Source organism: Loxodonta africana, chromosome 7 (assembly GCF_030014295.1).
Source record: "Loxodonta africana isolate mLoxAfr1 chromosome 7, mLoxAfr1.hap2, whole genome shotgun sequence".
Classification (NCBI taxonomy): Eukaryota; Metazoa; Chordata; class Mammalia; order Proboscidea; family Elephantidae; genus Loxodonta; species Loxodonta africana.
In genome coordinates, this window is record NC_087348.1 from 33868123 (window position 1) to 33890081 (window position 21959).

The 21959-nt window shown below is 36.2% G+C and overlaps 1 protein-coding gene across 1 annotated transcript; it reads left to right on the top strand.

Moving 5' to 3' along the window:
* Positions 1–18090: 18090 nt before the first annotated feature.
* LOC100673875 (olfactory receptor 4A5-like) lies at positions 18091–19387 on the top strand. The gene has a single exon (XM_003412066.3). The coding sequence runs from the start codon at positions 18401–18403 to the stop codon at positions 19385–19387; it is 987 nt and encodes a 328-aa protein (XP_003412114.2). The 5' UTR covers positions 18091–18400.
* The last annotated feature ends 2572 nt before the right edge of the window (positions 19388–21959 follow it).

The following is a 21959-nucleotide window of genomic DNA, read 5'->3' on the forward strand; positions in this document are numbered from 1 at the left end:
ACTGCTACCTAAGTTTCCCATCCAATGTTTTGAGTTGCCATTTCTAAATCTGATCTCACAAATATCATTCTTTAAAAGAGCAGAATGCTCAAAGCAGAGGTAATTTACTAATTAAAATAATCTATTTTTTAGTTCAAAGAAGACTTCAGGGGATAGTTTTGGTTTAAGATTTAAAACTTTAAGAGTGTTTCTGGGAAAAATTTTCTTGTGCTCATGCATATAATTTGAGTTTTTCTGCACCAGCAATGAACATACTAAAGAGCAAACAACGGAAAAAAAAAAACTCCCTTTTACAATATCCTCTAAAAGAATATAACCCCTAGGAATAATCTTAGAAAGACTTTTGTAAAGAAAGGTATAAAAGAGTACTAAAATTGATTAAAGATGACTTAAATAAATGGAAGGACATTTCATTTTCATGGATTGGAAGACTCAGTATTGTCAAGATGTCAATACTACCTAAAGCAATTTATAAATTCAAGGAAATCCACCCCCCAAAAAATTCCAACAGCCTTCTTTACAGAAATGGAAAAATCAATCCTCAAATGTGCATGGAACTGCCAAGGGCTCTTAATTGCTTAAGCAATCTTGAAAAGGAACAGAGTAGAAGGACTCCTACCCTCCAATCTCTTGACTTCCATTCTTGTGGTATGATTGTGATCACAGGATGGCTGTTGGAGCTCTGAACATTTTATCTGAGATCTAAAGAAACACCAAAGAGGAAGGGTAAAAGGGAGTTTGGTTTCCAGTTGAATCATCTCACTTCCTGTGTGTCTCACTTAATGACTTTAACTTGTATCTTATATGCCACATGAATTTTCAAAGAATGCTGCAAAATTTAATTTTTTTTTTTTTAAATCTGCTACTATTGAGTTCCCTGGAAATATAAGGTATAACACTAAGGTGGAGGGGATAGAAAATATAAAGAAGGCAACCAGAACTCTACAATTTCTACAAATTTTCATTCTCTTTATGACCATTTCCAAGTGATGGAATTTCCTCCCAACCACAGGGACAGAGTTCCTTGAAGCTTTTTGTAAAAAGAAACAGTTGGTAGTGTTTTCCTCAGAAAGGGCTGTGTGATAAGACTTGGACTTCCTAGATATTCAAGCTACTCCTTTAATTTTTTTATTCTTCCTTTTTTTCATGTTCAATACAGATTTTACCAATTTGCCTGTCTGAAAACTCTTTCCGTAAAAAACTCAAGACTCTTACTGCTAGTGTGAAATATTAGTTTCCTAGGGCTGCGATAAGAAAATTCTGCAAAGTAGGTGGCTTTAAACAACAGAAAGTTAGTCTCAGTTCTGGAGGCAGAGGTTCAGCATCAGGGTATCAACTGTGTTGATTCTTTCTGAGGCTTTAAAGGAAATCTGTTCTACTCCTCTCCTATGTCCTTATAAAAAAAAAATAGCTCCAGGAATTCCTGAGTTTCTACTGCAGCATCACATGGCATCCTTCATCTCTCTCTCTTTGTCTGTGTGTATCTTCTCTTTTATAAGATCACCAGTGTGACCCACTGTACTCCAATAAAATCTCGTATTAATCTAACCGATAACATCTTCATAGAACCTATTTACAAACAGAGTCACATTCATAAGTTTAGGGGTTTGGACTTCAACTTATGTTTGTGAGGGACACAATTCAATCTATAAGAGGTGAGAACCCTGCTTTATGTATATTTGAATTAAACTTTCAATGATTTGTCCTGAAATCAGTATTCTTGGTCCAGTGGGAGTGAGTTAAGATGTCATCTGATAGGTATAACTTAAAATTACACATTCGAAAGGTTTGCCTATTTTGGAGGTCAATGTTTAAAAAAGAGAATTTTTACATATTTAAATTCTCCCCAGTCTGGACCCTTCCCTTTGGATGATTTGACTTCAGGTTATACTTTTGTGATTTTTTTCCCCTGAAAACCTGGGTCTGTAAATCCTGTTTTACATGGGTGATTATTCTTGTACCATCTCTGGAGATGCAGACCCTACTCTACGAATTATGATTAAGGTCCCAATGAATTTAATGATGGAAGCATCACCCTTTGAGATGCATCAATTAAATGACTCCACAATATTTTTTGTACTTCAAATGTAAATAAAATGTCCAAAGGTTCTTATATTACTCCAGAGAGTGCTTTCCTATGTGAGTATTTACATGACTGGTTGTTTTAAGAATTGAAATGTTAGAGCCAAAGAAGAATGAAATATTAAGATAAAATTATTCTCCATCATTCATGCAAACCAAAGTTTAACTATGTTGTAAGAAGTCAGGCCAGTATAACAGATTATCAAAATGTTGTAAGGGCTACTTCACTTCTAAACCACAAAATGCAAACTGTTTATCTAAACTATTCACAGTTCTCTCTTCCACAAAATTTACTTTTTATTTATTTTTTTCACCACATAGGACTTATGTAACATTTGATTTTTTATACCAACTTGTGCCAGGATTGGGGTTTTTGACTCTCTTTGCTTATAATGAAGATTCAGAATTCTTTTGGTTAGAGGACATTTTTAAAAAAATAATTTTTATTGTGCTTTAAGTGAAAGTTACAAATCAAGTCAGTCTCTCACATATAAACTTATGTACACCTCACTACATACTCCCAATTACTCTCTGCCTAATGAGACAGCCCACTCTCTCCTTCCAGTCTCTCTTTTCATGATCTTTTGCCAGCTTCTAACCCCCTCTACCCTCCCATCTCCCCTAAAGACAGGAGATGCCAACATAGTCTCAAGTGTCCACCTGATGCAAGTAGCTCACTCCTCATCAACATCTCTCTCCAACCCATTGTCCAGTCCAATCTATGTCTGAAGAGTTGGCTTTGGGAATGGTTCCTGTCCTGGACCACGACCACCAGGGCCCTTCTAGTCTCAGTCAGACCATTAAGTCAGGTCTTTTTATGAGAATTTGGAGTCTGCATCCCACTGTTCTCCTGCTCCCTCAGGGGTTCTCTGTTGTGTTCCCTGTCAGGGCAGTCATCAATTGTGGCCAGGCACCATCTAGTTCTTCTGGTCTCAGGATGATGTAGTTGCTAGTTGATGCAGCCCTTTCTGTCTCTTGTGGTCGTAATTACCTTGTGTCCTTGCAGTTCTTCATTCTCCTTTGGTCCAGGTAGGTTGAGACTCATTGATGCATCTTAGATGGCCGCTTGCTAGCGTTTAAGACCCCAGACACCACTCTTCAAAGTGGGATGCAGAATGTTTTCTTAATAGATTTTATTATGCCAATTGACTTAGATGTCCCCTGAAACCATGGTCCCCAAACCCCTGCCCCTGCTTCGCTGACCTTCGAAGCATTCAGTTTATTCAGGAAACTTCTTTGCTTTTGGTTTTGTCCAGTTGTGCTGACCTGCCCTGTATTAAGTGTTGTCCTTCCCTTCATCTAAAGTAATTCTTATCTACTAATTAGTAAATATCCATTTCCCACCTTCCCTCCCTCCCCACTCTTGTAACCACAAAAGAATGTGTTCTTATCAGTTTAAACCATTTCTCAAGATCTTATAATAGTGGTCTTATACAATATTTGTCCTTTTGCAACGGACTGATTTCACTCAGCATAATGCCTTCTAAAAAAAAAAAAAAAAAACTAGGTTCCTCCATATTATGAAATGTTTCACAGATTACTCACTATTCTTTATTGTTGCATAGTATTCCATTGTGTGAATATACCATAATTTATTTATCTATTCATCCATTGATGGGCACCTTGGTTGCTTCCATATTTTTGCTATGGTGAACAGTGCTGCAATAAACATGGGTGTGCATATATCTGTTAGTGTAAAGGCTCTTATTTCTCTAGGATATATTCCGAGGAGTAGGATTGCCAGATCGTATGGTAATTCTATTTCTAGCTTTTTAAGTAAATGCCAGATTGATTTCCAAAGTGGTTGTACCATTTTACATTCCCACCAGCAGTGTATAAGTGTTCCAATCTCCCCAAAGCCTCTCCAACATTTATTCTTTAGTGTTTTTTGGATTAATGCCAGCCTTTTTGGAGTGAGATGGAATCTCATTATAGTTTTCATTTGCATTTCTCTAAAGGCTAGTAATAGACAATTTCCTCATGTATCTGTTACCCACCTGGATGTCTTCTTTAGTGAAGTGCCTGTTCATATCCTTTGCCCAATTTTTAATTGGGTTGTTTGTCTTTTTGTGGTTGAGTTTTAGCAGAATCATGTAGATTTTAGAGATCAGGCGCTGGTCGGAGATGTCATAGCTGAAAATTTTTTCCCAGTCTGTAGGTGGTCTTTTTACTCCTTTAGTGAAGTCTTTAGATGAAGATAGGTGTTTGATTTTTAGGAGCTCCCTGTGTTCTGACTTCTCTTTGGTATTTTTAGTAATGTTTTGTATTCTCTTTATGTCTTTTATTAGGGCTCCTAAAGTTGTCCCTATTTTTTCTTCCATGATCTTTATTGTTTTAGACTTTCGATCTTTGGTCCATTTGGAGTTAGTTTTTGTGCATAGTGTGAGGTATGTGTCCTGTTTCATTTTTTTGCAAATGGATATCCAGTTCTGCCAGGACCATTTGTTAAAAAGACTATCTTTTCCCCAATTAACTGACACTGGGCCTTTGTCAAATATCAGCTGCTCGTATGTGGATGGATTTTATCTAGATTCTCAATTCTGTTCCATTGGTCTATATGTCTGTTGTTGTACCAGTACCAGGCTGTTTTGACTACTGTGGCTGTATAATATGTTCTGAAATCAGGTAGAGCGAGGCTTCCCACTTTGTTCTTCTTTTTCAGTAATGCTTTACTTATCCAGGGCTTCTTTCCCCTCTATATGAAGTTGGTGATTTCTTTCTCCAACACATTAAAAAATGTCATTGCAATTTGGATTGGAATTGCATTAAATGTATAGATAGCTTTAGGTAGAATAGACATTTTTATAATGTTAAGTCTTCCTATCCATGAGCAAGGTATGTTTTCCCACTTATGTAGGTCCCTTTTGGTTTCTTGCAGTAGTACCTTGAAGTTTTCTTTGTATAGGTCTTTTACATCTTTGGTAAGATTTATTCCTAAGTATTTTAACTTCTTAGAGGCTACCGTGAATGGTATTGATTTGGTGATTTCCTCTTCGATGTTCTTTTTGTTGATGTAGAGGAATCCAACTGATTTTTGCATGTTTATCTTGTTACCTGATACTCTGCTGAACTCTTCTGTTAGTTTCAGTAGTTTTCTGGAGGATACCTTAGGGTTTTCTGTGTATAAGATCACGTCGTCTGCAAACAGATAATTTTACTTCTTCCTTGCCAATCTGGATGCCCTTTATTTCTTTATCCAGCCTAACTGCTCTGGCTAGGACCTCCAACACAATGTTAAATAAGAGCAGTGATAAAGGGCATCCTCTTCTGGTTCCTGTTCTCAAGGGAAATGCTTTCAGGGTCTCTCCATTTTGGATGATGTTGGCTGTTGGCTTTGTATAAATGCCCTTTATTATGTTGAGGAATTTTCCTTCAATTCCTATTTTGCTGAGAGTTTTTATCATGAATGGGTGTCAGACTTTGTCGAATGCTTTTTCTGCATCAATTGATAAGATCATGTGGTTTTTGTCTTTTGTTTTATCTATATGGTGGATTACATTAATTGTTTTTCTAATATTGAACCAACCTTGCATAAAAAAAAAAAAAACATACCTGGTATAAATCCCACTTGGCCATGGTGGATTATTTTTTTGATATGTTGTTGAATTCCATTGGCTAGAATTTTGTTGAGGATTTTCACATCTATGTTCATGAGAGGTATAGGTCTGTAATTTTCTTTTTTTTTTTGTGGTGTCTTTAGCTTGTTTTTGTATCAGGGATATGCTGGCTTCATAGAATGAGCTAGGGAGTATTCTGTCCTTTTTTCTGCTTTGAAACACTTTTAGTAGTAGTGGTGTTAACTCTTCTCTTAACGTTCCCTGGAGTTCTGCAGTGAAGCTCTCCGGACCAGGGCTTTTTTTTTTTTTGGGAGTTTTTTGATTACCTTTTCAATCCCTTCTTTCATTATGGGTTTATTTAGTTGTTCTACTTCTGTTTGTGTTAGTTTAGATAGGTAGTGTGTTTCTAGGAATTCATCCATTTTTTCTAGGCTTTCAAATTTCTTAGAGTACAATTTTTCCTAGTAATCTGATATGATTGTTTTAATTTCAGTTGGGTCTGTTGTGATATAGCCCATCTCGTTTCTTATTTGGGTTATTTGTTTCCTTTCCTGCATTTCTTTACTCAGTCTGGCCAATGGTTTGTCAATTTTGTTATTTTTTTCAAAGAACCAGCTTTTGGCTTTGTTGATTCTTTCAATTGTCTCTCGGTTTTCTAACTCATTTAATTCTGCTCTAATTTTTATCATTTGTTTTCTTCTGGTGCCTGACAGATTCTTTTGTTGCTCTCTTTCTATTTGTTCAAGTTGTAGGGACAGTTCTCTGATTTTGGCTCTTTCTTCTTTATGTATGTGTGCATTTATTGAAATAAATTGACCTTTGAACACTGATTTCACTGTGTTCCAGAGGTTTTGATAGGAAGTGTCTTCGGTCTCATTGCATTCTGTGAATTTCTTTATTCCTAGAGGACATTTTTAATATTTGTATTAGACGTCCCAATAATTTAAAAGGTAAGAATTTTATGAAAGGTTGAGGCAGACTTCCTGAAGCATGGAAAGTTTGACCACAGAGAAACATTTCTAGTTCAGGTGATGCTACGTGTACGATCTTATTGTCTGTGTTCACAGAGATGGCAACAGTGTATGAAGCTGTTATCTTTCAAGACATGGGTGAAGGAACAACAATCCAGAACTTGGACTGAATGACTGTTTCATTATGCAGGAAACTCAAGAAATGTTTTTACACATAAGAGTCTTCACTAGGGTTTGTATTATGCAAGAGTACATTGGTAGTGTGATTTGGAAAGTCATAGTCTTTTAAAAGTTCTTCTGGGTGATTCCGATAACCACCCATGTTAGAGAACCTTTGTGGTCGATAAAAAATATGGGCATTGATTTAATTTTGTAATATCCTTTTGGATATTTTCATAATGTAAAGATCTAGAGTACATTTACCTCCTGTAACATCAATATTCTTAGAAACTAGTTTAAAGGGTAAGTATGTGGAGGTTGTTTTAGTGGACAGAGAATTGCAAATCTCATATAGGATCAACAGAAGTGCTCTGTAATCTGTTAATAATTAGAGTATAATGTAAATCTTTAAACCTTGAATGAGTGACTTTCAAGGACCTAAGATGATACTTATGAAAGCAGGTTATTACTTCAATTCACAGAAGTGATAGGTTGGGTAAGAAAAGGACTGAAATTGTTCAGTAGACTTACCAAATAGAAGGTGTTTTTATAAAGAAGAGCACAGAATTGGGTTGCGTGCTTGAAATAGATATGGAGTAGCTGGATTAATATTTTAAACAATGGAGATAGAACACTGTAGAAAAATAGAGAGGAAAATTTTTACTGCAGGAAATGGAGGAGACAATTACAGGGAGACTATTTTAAGAGTGATAAAGAGATGGGGTCTAGTGCACACACAGAAGATTTGGTCATAGAAACAGAAAATTCATGCATTGTGAAGAAGAGGTCCAGCCGAATTATGACGTCAGATGTTGAAGCAAATGTCAATAGGGATTTCAAGAGTAACTGGATATCATTACTAGGATTATTTTAAGAGAAACCAGGGTTGGTTAATATTGAAGATATTTATGATATAGTTTGTGTGTATGTGTGTGCCATCTTCTTTTTCATTTTATCGTTGGAATCTCTTCTCTCATCTTTTTCACTCCTGCACACACATCACCAGCAAAAAAGTAAACTGTTTACAACAAAAATTGTATCTTTCCGTGTTTTATTCATGCTCATAAATTTTTATTTTGTTTTATAATAGTATTGTTCATAATTTTATGCTTATTTCTTTGTTGCTCAACAGTACCTTGTCAGCAACAATTTTTAAAATTGTGAAAATGTCCATGGGGATTTCAGTTATTAGTTAAAAAGTTTCTGCCATTAGTAGAATGCCGGGAAAAAAAATCTCATTTATTAACACGAGAGTGAATATAAAGTAAATCTTCCTTTATTTTTATATTAAAACCTTATTCTATTTAGATTTTATTTTTATAAATAGTATTAATTATATATACACAATTTTATTTTCTACCAGATGTGACAAGTTAGTGTGGTAACCCTAGTTATTTCATAATCTTCTCTTTTCCCCTAAGTTTCTAATTACTTGTTTGTCTTTCATTATTTGATAAGATTACTGAAGTTATAGACCATATTTTAATCAACCTTATATTCCTAAAATATCGTACAGGGTTGAAACATAATAAGTCATAATTCCTATTTGTTGAATGAATAAATAAATTATCTGGAGATTTCATAAAGTCACTAGTTGCCATTATATTTACACGTAAATTTGTCCTGAACTCTGAAATAAGGACACACAGAAGAACATATGGAACAATGGAACAATGTAACTGAGTTTGTCCTCTTAGGGCTCACTCAGAGTTTCCAGGGTCAGAAAATATTTTTTGGTGTGTTCTTGCTCATCTGCATTGTGACAACGGTGGGAAACCTAATTTTTGGTGTGACTGTTGTGGTCAGCCCAACACTGGATACCCCTATGTACTTCTTTCTTAATTACTTATCATTAATGGATGCTGTTTATTTACTACAGCTACCCAAAATAAGATTATAGACTTACTCTATGAGAAGAAAACCATTTCTTTTCAAGGTTGCCTGACCCAGCTTATTGCAGAACACTTATTTGGTGGTTCTGAGATTTTACTTCTGGTGGTCATGGCCTATGATCGATACTTGTCTATCTGTAGACCCCTGCATTATATGATGATCATGAACCAACAGGTGTGTGTTCTGCTGCTGCTGGTGACCTGGGTTGGAGGTTTTGTGCATGCTATAGCTCACCTTCTCTTTGTTTACCACCTTCCCTTCTCTGGTCCCTATGTCATTGACCACTTCTGTTGTGACATGTACCTCTTATTAAAACTTGCCTGCACTAATACTTAAGTCAGTAGTCTAACTGTGATTGTCAATGATGGGGCCATATGTGTGGTCATTTTTATGCTGTTACTCATCTCCTATGGAGTCATTATGCAGTCCCTGAAGAACCTTAATCAGGAAGGAATGCACAAAGCCTTATCCACGTGGTGGTCCTCTTTGTCCCTTGTATTTTTCTGTATGTGAAACCTCTTTTCACCTTACAAAAAACTGATAAATTCTTGACTGTGTTTTGCACTGTTTTCACCCCTATGTTGAATCTCTTAATCTATACTCTGAAAAATGCAGAGATGAAAAATGCCATGAAGAAGCTTTGGACCAGAAAAAGAAAATGAGGTGACAGGCAAATGCATCACTTACTTTCAATAAAGAACTGTCCCTTCCAGGAAAACATAACCATAGAAAACACTGAATTCCTTTGCCATCCTGTTGATTATAGGGAAGTTGTATGTACTTATTTAATCGTGGTAAATATTTCCTCATGTCATCATGATTGTGCCGGTTGAAAAACATATATTGGGATATCTGCAGCTATAAATTTTGTTGAAAATATATTTTTAAGATTTTCTTTTCCTTAGAAAATATACATACTTTTTTGGTGTAGAATAGTTCTGTTGAGTCTATAGATTTATGTTGTATGTGATGACTTATGCTACAGCTAATGCCATAAATTTATTGTAGTTGATAGAAGATTCTCTAATTTCTCTTTCTTAAATTAATCTAATCCTTTTTTCACAATTAATAGTGCTCATTGCCAATTTCTGAAAAATACTTTTTGAAATATAAAAATCTTTCCCTTCACCCCATACACAGATAGCTCCTGTTACTTAGAAGCTTATATATTTATTTTTGTATCTGCAAAATATATGAAATATGTAGTTGCACTTATATTGGCTAGCATGTTAAGGTTTCTGAGAAAGAATGCTTCAGAATTCTAAATTAATCATAAGGAGGCTAAACATACAAAAAAAATGTGAATGAACAAGACAGGTAGGCTGAAAAATGACTCAATCTTGCTTCTTTTCCCAGTTGGTTAATCATCTCCTCATGTGGAGCAGCTTTGTTCGGTGTTATATTTTCATAAAGATGATGTATTCATCTTCCAAGGTCATTTAAAATATCTGATGAAGACTTTGTTGTTTTTCAATATCTCATCTCCTTCTTGCTCATAGTGTTTCATGGTCTTGTAAAAGGTCTTCAACCAAAAAAAAAAAGCAAACGTGTTGCCAATTTTGACTTATAGTGACCCTATAGGACAGAGTAGAATTGCCCAATAGCATTTCCAAGGAGTGCCTGGTGGAATTAAACTGCTGACCTTTTGGTTAGCAGCTGTAGCTCTTAACCACTATGCCACCACTGTTTCCAAAGGGACTCATGCCCTGCCTTTTACATGGAAAACTAGCAAAATCCATAATCAATGAACTTCAAATATACAGTCCAGATCTTGACACTGGGTTATCTTGCATCATGTCATTGTCAAGAAAGATGCTGACCATTCATGCTGTTTCCATTCTCACATCTCTTCTTAGGGGAATAAAGACTATTTGGTAATAAAGACATCGGAATGTATTGTTTCATTTGACAGAGGCCTCATTCATTACACCTTTGTGAACATTTCTCTTTGGACTCAGGCTTAAAATATTATCTGGCCCTGTGATAATAGGAAACTTGTGGTCAAAGGCACTCCTGGTCACTGCCTCCCCTGTTTAGTGTTATTTCATGAGGGCTAATGTGTTGGGGTGTTGGGTCCATTACACTGGTAAAGCATTCTGTATGCTTGACTTTGTATCCTGGTATTTATCTACAGTATTATTACACTGCTAAAAAAAAAGTTTCTTTTTTCTATTTTTTACACCATCTCAACCCTTCCTGAGCATAACACTATTCATCAAATAATATTAAACATTTGGTTGTTCTGAGTTAGTATAACTAAACACTCTCCTTTTGGCTATTTAATCAATTTTCAAATTTGTATAGTTATATCAAGTGATGAGATAAAAATTCTAGTTAATTGGCTATTTATGTTCACTGATTTATAGGTTACCTGAAGGCAGATAATTATTTTTGTGCTCTCTGTTTCTTGCACAATGTCTGGGATAAAGAATTCACCCCAAAAACTTTGTAAATTATTTGTATTCTTGAATTCTGAATCTATTGGAGTTAGAATTTTTACTGAGGAATTTTGATGAACTTTTTATATATTAAATATATGTAGCACTTTTTGATATTCGCTATAAATGTTTACTTACCATGTTTTTCATATTATAATTATGGGGTTTTTTTATACACAAATATTATATTTAAGAATTCTTTTACTTTTTGATTTCTTCATTTACATATACTTGGAGAATTCCATTCCCTCTCATTGACTTTATACACTTTAACCTTTTTTTTCTGTTCTGTAAATAACTTTTGAAATAATTCTGCTTTCAACCATCTAGAATTTATCTTCATTTGTGGTGAAGGAACCTAAACCTGTTTTCTCCAAATGAGTAAAATATTCTGACATCGTAGTTTATTAATTATTTTCAGTATTAACTTAAATTTTTTTCTGTTAATATGTAATTTTATACATCTAAAAGTGTCAACCTTTTTTTCTTTTGGCTTATTTCTCTGGCACTAACACACACTATTTCAGTAATCACATATTTTTAACATTATTTATACCTGGTCAAAAAAAAAAAAAAAGAAAGAAGCCAAATCTGTTACCATCAAGTCTATTCTGATTCATAGTCATCCAAGGAGCAGCTGGTGAATACAAAGTGCTGACTTTTTAGTTAGCAGCAAAACTCTTTAACCACTAAGCCACACCCTTCTATTAGAAAACTCTCTTTGGAAAACAAAGAATTTTGTTTTTCTTTCAGGAGGTGAACGTTGCATCATTCATATCACTCAACAACAGAAATGGAAATCTTGCCAGAGGTTCCATTTTGTTCTGAAAATTATACCTAAATGATAGACTTCCCCTGAGCCACATTCTTTGCCGTTTATCTGTATGTAGTATTTTTTTTTATTAAAGTGTTTTGTTATGCTGTTCAGTCTTTTAGTGAATGACCCTCTGACATCACCCATGAACTAAAGGACACTCATGATGTGATCTTCTTGTGTCTCTATGAAAGCCCAATGACCTTCCACTAGTAGTCTTTCAAATAGCATGCATCTTGTCACTGTATCAGAGAATTTGTGAATCCCACCTCTTAGTGTTCATCACTGGGTGGCAGTATTCGGCTTCTGCCAGTGTCACCATCTGCATATATTTATATTCTAGACATTTCCAAAATTATGTGAGCACTAGAATTATGGCTTTCTAATGAAAAGCTGAACAAAGAAAAAGAAGACAAAAGAATTGATACATCTGAATTGTGGTGTTAGCAAAGGATATTTAACATATTATGGACTGCCTGAAGATTGTACTGAATTAACATACTTTGAATATGATCATGTCTAATTTTTTATCTCACAGAACTGTGACAGTATGCTAAGTCAATCCCTGAAGAAAAATGTAAATATATATTCACCTCTTTTCACAAATAACATTTCAGTAATTCTAAAAGTTCATTTGGAAGCAGAACAATATGGAAATTACATCTAAATTTTGAAAAAGCAATGAGCTGTTGTTGATAATATGACAGAGTCTAATGTTGTAAAAATTAAAATCAAGTGATACTGCTCAGAAAACACACTCATAAATGTAACCTAACCTAAATTTAGTGTGTTTCAGATAGGATGCTTCTGGTTACAAATGACAGAAAACTCAAAGAAAACTTTTTTGAAATATAAAGATATTTATCAATTGGCCATCATATCCATAAACCTCAAGGTTATGACAAGGTTCAGGGTGAGTTGATAAAGTATATCAATTTTGTGTAAAGGAGCCATGCATACAAGTAAAATTTCAGCTTATGCAAAGTTAAGTAACAGTTTGAAGTCTTAGTCAAGTTGAGTCTTGGTCCAAATGAAAACAAAGTGATTATGTTAAGAGACATCCTCCTGGATCAGGAGTTAAATCTTCAAGTTGTGACTATTCCTGAAAGCAATTGTTGACTGTGTTTGAGAAATAGATCTTTAAGGTTCCAGCTGACCTAGATTCAGGCTTAGATCAACAACATTTGCTCTAATCCAGAAGTGCGGAACTGTGATTATCTGCCGTTTCAAGAAATGGACAGTAAATTTCAAAAAGTTACCTAGACCCAATGTTCTCTGCCTCTGAGCCATAGGGGTTTTTGGTATTAGACCCTCTAATAGTCAGAGTAAGGCCTTCCTCTGCTAGGAATATGGTTAGGCAAGAGAATCTGGGGCTTGTTCTTCCTTCGTTTTGGAATAAATATTATTTACTTTATCTAAAGACTTACTAACATAAAACTCATAGTTTATTATTCACTTTATATTAAAATTTTCCCTTCACATCACAGACTTTTCCAATCACTTGGTCGTCTGCTACTTTTTCTTGGCAAGACCCAAGTCTTTTTCTTCGCAAGACCCAAGTCTTTTTCTTCGCAAGACCCAAGTCTTCTTCTTCTAGGGATGTCTAGGGGAGAAAAGTGTCCACGAGCGGTAATTTCATTTGACTTCGTTCCAAATATTCTAACAAACTAATTTACAAGGAACTTGAATTATCTTTCATTTAAAACAGTGATGCTGTAAAAAGCCACACACTACCTCTGCACATATAAATGGAATAATTATTTCCTGACAGAATGACCCAAGAGATTACTTAAAACTCAAATTCCTGTCCAGGCTGGAGACACTCTCTCTAACTGGCATCTAATCCTGTAGATGTTCTCTTGTTATATTTTCCATTGATACCTACCTCCCATTGCTTGTAGGAATTTATGGAAGGTCACGATTTTCTAGGGTGTGGCTAGAGAGATATAGAGGCATTCTTCTAATGAAGAAAGAAATGGTCTTTGGATACGGTTTTTGAATGACTGAATTGCTGAAAAGTTCTGCTTCTATTTGTGAGAAGCTCTGTCACTGGCATTTCCGGGAAGTTAAATCTCAGCCTTTGCCTTGTTAGGTACAGATTTAATGACTAGGGATATGAGTGTTACTCTAAAACCTCAGTCAAAATAAAGTAATTTTTGCTTGCTTTATCAAAATTAATTAAAAAGAGAAAATTTCAATAAACTAAATTGAGTGATTTTTTCCTTTTTTTTTTTTGTGTGTCACTAAATAACAGTCTTGGCCAGATTAATTTCCATTAATTTGCTCAGTTTCTATAGTCATGCACACACAGCATCTTCATTGTTCTTTCCGCACATTTTCCCAACAGGTGAGAACGTTTGACCGTTTATTATTATTTTTAAATATCTTTGTGTTCCAGTTACCCACATACACACTTCTACAGTTACCTGAAAAGAAATGATACGATGGGCAGCTTCTGTGAAAGTATGAAAAGTGTAACCACTTGGAACTATTTCTAGATCCACTGATCACCCACACGTTGTCATGTGTTCTGTGATTGCAGATAAATGCATGTGGTATCACAGTTACTCTCAAGGAAAGAAGCCCTGATTTTCAGGACCAAGGACAAGAACCAAGAGGTGAGTTTTTGAGACATCTGACAGAGGATACTTATTAAAAATTTACATGATATATTGAAATAGAGCTAATTTCTTAAATACATTTCATTTATATTAATTTTGAGTTTGTAAAATTAAGCAAGAGAAACACAGAAATAAACGAGAACATCCACAGTCTATTCTGCTTTAGTATTTTATCCTGATAGACGTTTACTGTCCTTTTACCAGGTGGCAAAAGAAGCACGTTATGCATTACAAGTAAGTCAATAGGTTTGTCATCTTGGTTCATAGGATATGTGATATGTTAATAATGATTTATAATTAATTTAGGTATATTGGAACTAAAAAAAAAATCCAAACCCATTGCTGTCGAGTCAAGTGGATTCCAACTCATAGGGACCCTGTAAGACAGGGTAGAACTGCCCCATTGGGTTTCCAGGGAGCAGCTGGTGGATTCAAACTGCTGACTTTTTGGTTAGCAGCCCTTTTCTTCACCACTGCACCACCAAGGCTCCGTGTTTGAACTAGAAAATTTTAAACTGTGTATTATATCAAGTGTGTAAAAGTGTAAAGAAAAAATGCCTGTTATGCCTGGAAATGTGATATGTGCTTTTAAGTGTGAATATTTTAAAATTATGACAACTTCATACTGTATATCCTTTTTGTGTGTATACAAAATTATGACAATAACCATATTTATATATATATCTTTTATATATATACAAAAAGAAAGCAACGATCATGAAGTACCTTGCCTACTGTCACTTAGAGAGACTTATAAAACTGTAATTGTAATGTACTATAGAGGTTATTTTTGTTACTATGGTATTTTAATTTCTCTTTGTGAAAAGCCATGTTCTTATAAAAATAAGTTAAGGGATCTTTTTTTCTATAAAGGTGTAAACTTAGTGGTTTAAGTTGAAAGCTTAGTAATTATTTTAGTTTGTATTATATCAAATATTTGAGGACTGAAACTATAGTGGATACCTTACATACTGATTGATTTACATGGAAATAATTTAGCTGGCCAATAGAATATTTATTTCAGTCCAATCCAGCAGTGATTATTACTAAGATTAAGGGCACCAGACCTTGCAGAAAATAAGTAGTTAAAAAATAATTAGATATAAACTATCTTTACTTTTATATTCTCCAACAGCTGTGCCTTTATTAATCTACAGCTTCAAAAAATGATAGAACTCCTGAATCACTTGGACATACAGAGTGCTCATTTCATCTGGTTTCTAAAAGAAAGCTCAGAATTCTTCTGCACATGTTCTTTCCCCTCAACCAAATCAATACAAATGAAATCAGCTTGTCTACATTTGAGGTTTAGTAATTCAGTGATTTTCTGTAACAATGAATAATCCTAAAGATTGTGTTTGAATCTACATATGTACTATTCTCTCTTGGGTTTCTCTTTAACTATAAGTGCTAGGGACTCTGAAGATTCAATGTTCTTCTTTTTTTTTTTTTTTTTTTGCTTTGGATTTTCTTTTCTTTTTCTTCTTTTCCTTCCTTTCCTTTGTCTTTCCTCTGTCCTCCACTCTTCTCCTCCCATCATCTCTCTTGTCCTCTTGTCTTTTTTTCTTTTCATCTCTTCTCCCCTTTCCCCTTCTTGTGCTTTCATTTCCTTTTCTTTTTTATTCTTTATTTTCTAGGATGGGCTCTGTGTTTATTTCTAATGGCTTCCCAAGAAGCCTCCTGAGTAAGTTCAGAAAGCCTCAGAGGTTGGCCTTTCAGCTCTCTTTCACTAAAAGAAATCATTCTGAAGATTTCTTAAGAATGCTATCTCCACTTAACACATTAATATCCCTATTACTTGTGTATATTAATTTCTTAAATATAATTTCTCTGCTTCCTGATTTGATTCTTCTTTTCTTTCATTTTCTACTCTTTAGGCCTCCATCTGATGCATGGGTACAAGTTTTTCCTTTTTTTCTGCTTAACTTCCACCAATATACACACCGTGACAGGTCGATATTACCACACATATACAATAAAATAGATAATTCTTATAATGTACAATTTATCCTGTGTCCAAAATTGTGCGTTTGTGAGTTATAAGCATATAATATTCTTTTTATAAGTAATATACTTATTGCTAATGTGACAAAGATGCAGGTGATTTGTTCTGATCAAAAGTCCATAGAGAAACATTCAAGAACAATAATAAAAAGCTATTATTTATTGATTCTTTATCAGGATCCAAGGAGTGCTCTAGGCACTTTACATGTAAACAAACACACACAAAAACTTCAGAGATAGGTACGATTGGTTTCCGCATTCACAAATTAAGAAACTGAGGCACAAAAAGGTTTATTAAGTTGCTCAGGGTCACCGGGATATTAATTGGTGAAGGGGAAATTCCTACACAGACAGTGTTGCTCTGTAGTGCGCATTAGTCATCACTGTGTTGTGCTCTCTCCTCAGGGAAGCCCTGGGCTGTACAAAGGCGCACACTGAGTGAGAAACCTTACCCAATATTTGGTCACAGTAATGATCCAATTCCAACACTGGCTAACATTTTTAAAGTAACATTGACGAGTTTGGAGATTGTTGTTTAATTCCAAATATACAAATAGAAGTACCCAGCAGAATAAAATAAGATGGGCTTTCACTGATAGTATCATAGACAGTTGGTCTAGGAAGGATTCTAAGATCATCTTGTTTAAACCCTTTATTTTCCAATGAGTAAACTGAGATAGACTTGTGACTAAATTTAGAAAATGACTAAAGCTCATACTTTCTTACACTGTTTGGGCTTTTCCTTTGAGTATGTTCCTTTTGGGAATCTTGTCATTGAAATTCTTAATTGTGTCCACTCTCAGTGCCTAAGAAGCATTATACACAAAACCCTGTTCCATTGTCCTCTACCTCTCTTTACAGTTTCTATTTTCTCCCACATCACTGCCCAGCTTACCCCCAACTGGTCTGAAAATACTAGCTGTTAATGTTCTAGGTGGTAACTGTTATGTGTCAGTTAACTTTAGTTCAAAATGTTTGCTTAAAATACAGATCATATTGTAAGGGTACTCACCACAAATACTACCAACTCAAAGTGCTGACTGTATGTCAGTAGAGTATAGAATTGTGTTGAGTTGTGGGGCAGGCAAAGAGAAAATGGGAAGCATTATGGATCAAAAAGAAAAGTAAATCGATGCCCAAATAATTGCTACAGGGAATAATGTGCAATAAATTTTATAGTGATCGGATACATTTCGAAGTCCAGCCTCTTCAAATTTAGTGAGAGATTCATAAAGACTGAACAACCTTTGAGACAGAAAGGCCCAAACTGCTAATAGTGGAATATCATAATATTTAGTGAGATATTCCTAAAGAGGGGTTATTTTTGGTGCTATATAGATCAATCATATTGTAAAGGGACTCACAACAAAGATCACCAACTCTAAGTACTAATTCTATGTCAATTTATTAATTTAGGGTTTACCTTCACCACCAGAGAATAAGTTTCTTGAGAGCAGGAAATCCTTTTCCCTCTTTGTCATGCAGACCTCTGTACCAAGTACTGTCACGTTTTTAAAAAGGAGCACTAAATGAATGAAAGACTTTTGGGCCTCTGACTTATCTATAGAAGATCCACTAAGATTTAGAGATAGAGCTTGTTACTTTGTAGGCCCAATCCAGGCATTTGAGAAGAAGTAGAATTGTTAAAAAAAAAAAAATTAAGGGTAGGCATATTTGGATCTTTGGAAGAGAATCTCAGTAGACATTTGTCAATGTTTGTTAAGTATAAGCCACTGTAGAAGATAAATAGTGAAGAAGTGCTCCATGACCTAATGGACATACTCATAATTGTCTTCATGATTTCATTACAGGTTTGTTCTCCTGAGCTCTCATCTCTGAAACAGGTCTTACAGAAGAGTAAATGGGACACAGAAACAATGTGACAGAATTTGTCCTCTTGGGACTCACTCAGGATCCTGAGGTCCAAAAAGTGTTATTTGTCATGTTTTTGCTCATCTATATGGTGACAATGGTGGGAAACGTGCTCATTGTCATGATCATTATTGTCAGCCCCTCCCTGGACTCCCCCATGTACTTTTTCCTTGCCTATCTGTCACTCATGGATGCTGTTTATTCTACTGCCATTTCTCCCAAAATGATTCTAGACTTACTCTGTGATAAAAAGACTATTTCCTTCTCAGCTTGCATGGGCCAGCTCTTTATAGAACACTTATTTGGTGGTGCTGAGGTCTTTCTTCTGGTGGCAATGGCCTTTGACCGCTATGTGGCCATCTGTAAGCCACTATATTACTTGACCATCATGAATCGACAGGTTTGCATTCTGTTGCTGGTGGTGGCCTGCGTTGGAGGATTTTTGCACTCTGTGGTTCAACTTCTCTTTGTGTACAGCCTCCCCTTCTGTGGCCCCAATGTCATTGATCACTTCGGCTGTGACATGTACCCGTTATTGGAACTTGCTTGCACCGACACCTATTTTATAGGCCTCACTGTTGTTGCCAATGGTGGAGCCATCTGTATGGTAATTTTTATCCTTCTACTAATCTCCTGTGGGGTCATCCTAAACTCCCTGAAGACTCACAGTCAGGAAGGGAGGCGCAAAGCGCTGGTTACCTGCAGCTCCCACATCACAGTGGTTGTCCTCTTTTTTGTCCCCTGTATTTTCTTGTATGTTAGACCTGTTTCCAACTTTCCCATTGACAAATCCATGACTGTGCTGTATACAGTTATCACTCCCATGTTGAATCCTCTGATATACACCTTGAGAAATTCTGAGATGAAAAAGGCTATGGAAAAAATCTTAAGTAAAAAGTTAACTACAGGTAGCGTAAAAATGTGTGCCCACACTGAAAATACCGTTGCTAATTCTAAAGCAGGAAATAGGCAATAAATGGTCACAAAGAAAGATTATGTCAATTCAATGGATTCTCTATGAATACTTCACTTTATTAATGTAAAAAAAAAAAAAGACATCCAAAATGTAGAATAAATTACTCTTTGAGGTTAGAATTAAACTGATAGAGTCATTCTGGCAGCTGGATAAAGGGCATACATATTTTTAATGTTATAAATAAAAATAGGACGCTGAGCCAAGATGGCAGAATAGACAGACAGTTCCAGAGAGCCCTCTTTACAACAAAGACCAGAAAAAGAAAGTGAAACGACTATATTTGTGACAAGCTGGGAGCCCTGACCTTCAAAGCCGAGCTTAGAAAATGAACTGAGGGGCAGGGGGAGGAAGAGACTGTTCAGAGGCAGAGAAGGACCATTCCCAGAGGGTTATCAGCAGGATGGTGCTAGCGTTCGGCCTTAGTTTCCGCAGGAGAAGCAGCCAGCCACACAGGCTACTCACACCTCCAGAACCTGAGAAGAATGGCACTCCCAGCAAAAATTAAGTACTTTTGTATCTTTTACTGTGCCCCCACACCCCCAAGCCAGCTTCAGCAGCGGAATTCCGTGGGCCTTAGATAGGACCTATTGAGCACCTAGAGCCATCCTCCCAGCCTTGGAGAAGGAAGAAATTTGCAATTGGGAGAAAACATATTTTGCTAGCTCCACTAACTGGGGGAGCTCAGAACAGAAGTGGTTCCTGTCCAGGCATAAATGGTCTGTGGACTGTGAGCAGTTTTCCCTTCTGCATTGACATGTGTGGGTCTATTTTGGGAGAATAGGCCCTTGTTGGCAGGCTCCAAACATTTCAGCTGTGTGGTGGAGAGGTGAGTGATGTTTGACATTGCTTTGCCTATTAAACAAGGCCCTCGCCTACCCACATCAGGGACCTAAGGACTCGTAGCTCCACTCAGGTCACCCAGCCACCCATGACAGGGGTCCAAGGATAACTGATACCTCTCAGTCCTTACAACCAAAAATTTGGGTGCCCATGTTCCATCTTTAGAACCCACCCACTGCACACTCTAGGGAACAGGGATGCACTTTCCTCAGAGACACTCGTGGGTTGGTTCTCAGCCCCTTACCTTGCTCAGAGTGTGACCCCCTGCTGCAATCAGATTGTGGTACATACACTAATCACCCTGCCCCTCTAAGGCTGTAGGACAGAGCCTGTACCACACACTTGATGATCAGCTACCTGGAAACCTGAACTGAATTCATACAAGAAAAACTAATACATTTCTAGACGGATACACCTGATAATAGTTCTAGCCATCTGGGGACAGGACATCAGAACTCCAAAGGCAAAAATAATCAAGCTAGCTCACTCAAGCAACCCATTTGGGTATATTAAAACAAAACAAAGCAAAAACCTACGACACAGTAAGCAAGCATAAACTAATACAACAACTTATAGATGGCTCGGAGACAGCAGTCATTATCGAGTCACATAAAGAAACAGACCATGATCACCTCAACAAGCTCTTAAAGCAAAGAATCCAGAGATCTTCTAGATGAAAGTGTATTCCTGGAATTACCAGAGACAGAAAACAAAACATTAATATACAGAACCCTTCAAGACATCAGTAAGGAATTGAGGCAATATGCAGAGCAAGCCAAGGAACACACAGATAAAGCAATTGAAGAAACAAGAGAGATTATTTAGGAACATAATGAAAAATGTAATAAACTGGAAAAATCCATGGACAGACACCAATCAGAAATTCAGAAGATTAACAATAAAATTACAGAATTAGACAACTCAATAGAAAGTCAGAGGAGCAGAAGTGAGCAAGTAGAAGCCAGAATTTCTGAACTCAAAGATAAATAAATTGGCGTTAATATATTTGAAAAAAAATTAGATAAAAGAACTAAAAAAATGAAGAAATCTTAAGAATCATGTGGGACTCTATCAAGAGAAATAACCTACGAGTGACTGGAGTACCAGAATAAAGAGGCATAACAGAAAATACAGAGAGAAATTGTGAAAGATGAGAAGATATCTATCCAAGATGCTCATCAAACTCCACATAAGGTAGATCTTAAGAGAAAGTCACCAAGACATACTATAATCAAACTTGCCAAAACCAAAGATAAAGAGAGAATTATAAGAGCAGCTAACCCAACTAGGGATAGACAAAAAGTCACCTTTCAAAGAAGAACCAATAAGAATAAGCTCAGAGGTGGTGCCAAGATGGCAGAATAGACAGATGCTTCCAGTGAGCTCTCTTTAAAACAAAGACCCCAAAAAACAAGTGAAATGAGTATATCGTGACAAGATGGGAGCCCTGAGCATCAAAGGCAAACTTAGACAACAAACTGAGGGGCAGGGGAACGAAGAGACCATTCAGAAGTGGAGAGGAGTTACCAGACCTGAATCGCGGTGAGCCGTCAGGCACCATTCCCGGAGCTGCCGCGGTGGTGACGGCAGGCTGGTCCTAGTGTTTGGCTGCAGTTTCCTCAGAGAGAAGCAGCCAGCCACACAGCCCACTCACACCTCCGGAACCTGAACAGAAGGGTGCTCTGGGCAAAAGCTAAGTACTTGCGTATATTTTGCCATGCCCCCCCACCCC

Bases quoted from the DNA above. Each gene is read 5' to 3' on its own strand.
- LOC100673875 (XM_003412066.3), top strand. From the start codon at position 18,401: ATGGGACACAGAAACAATGTGACAGAATTTGTCCTCTTGGGACTCACT.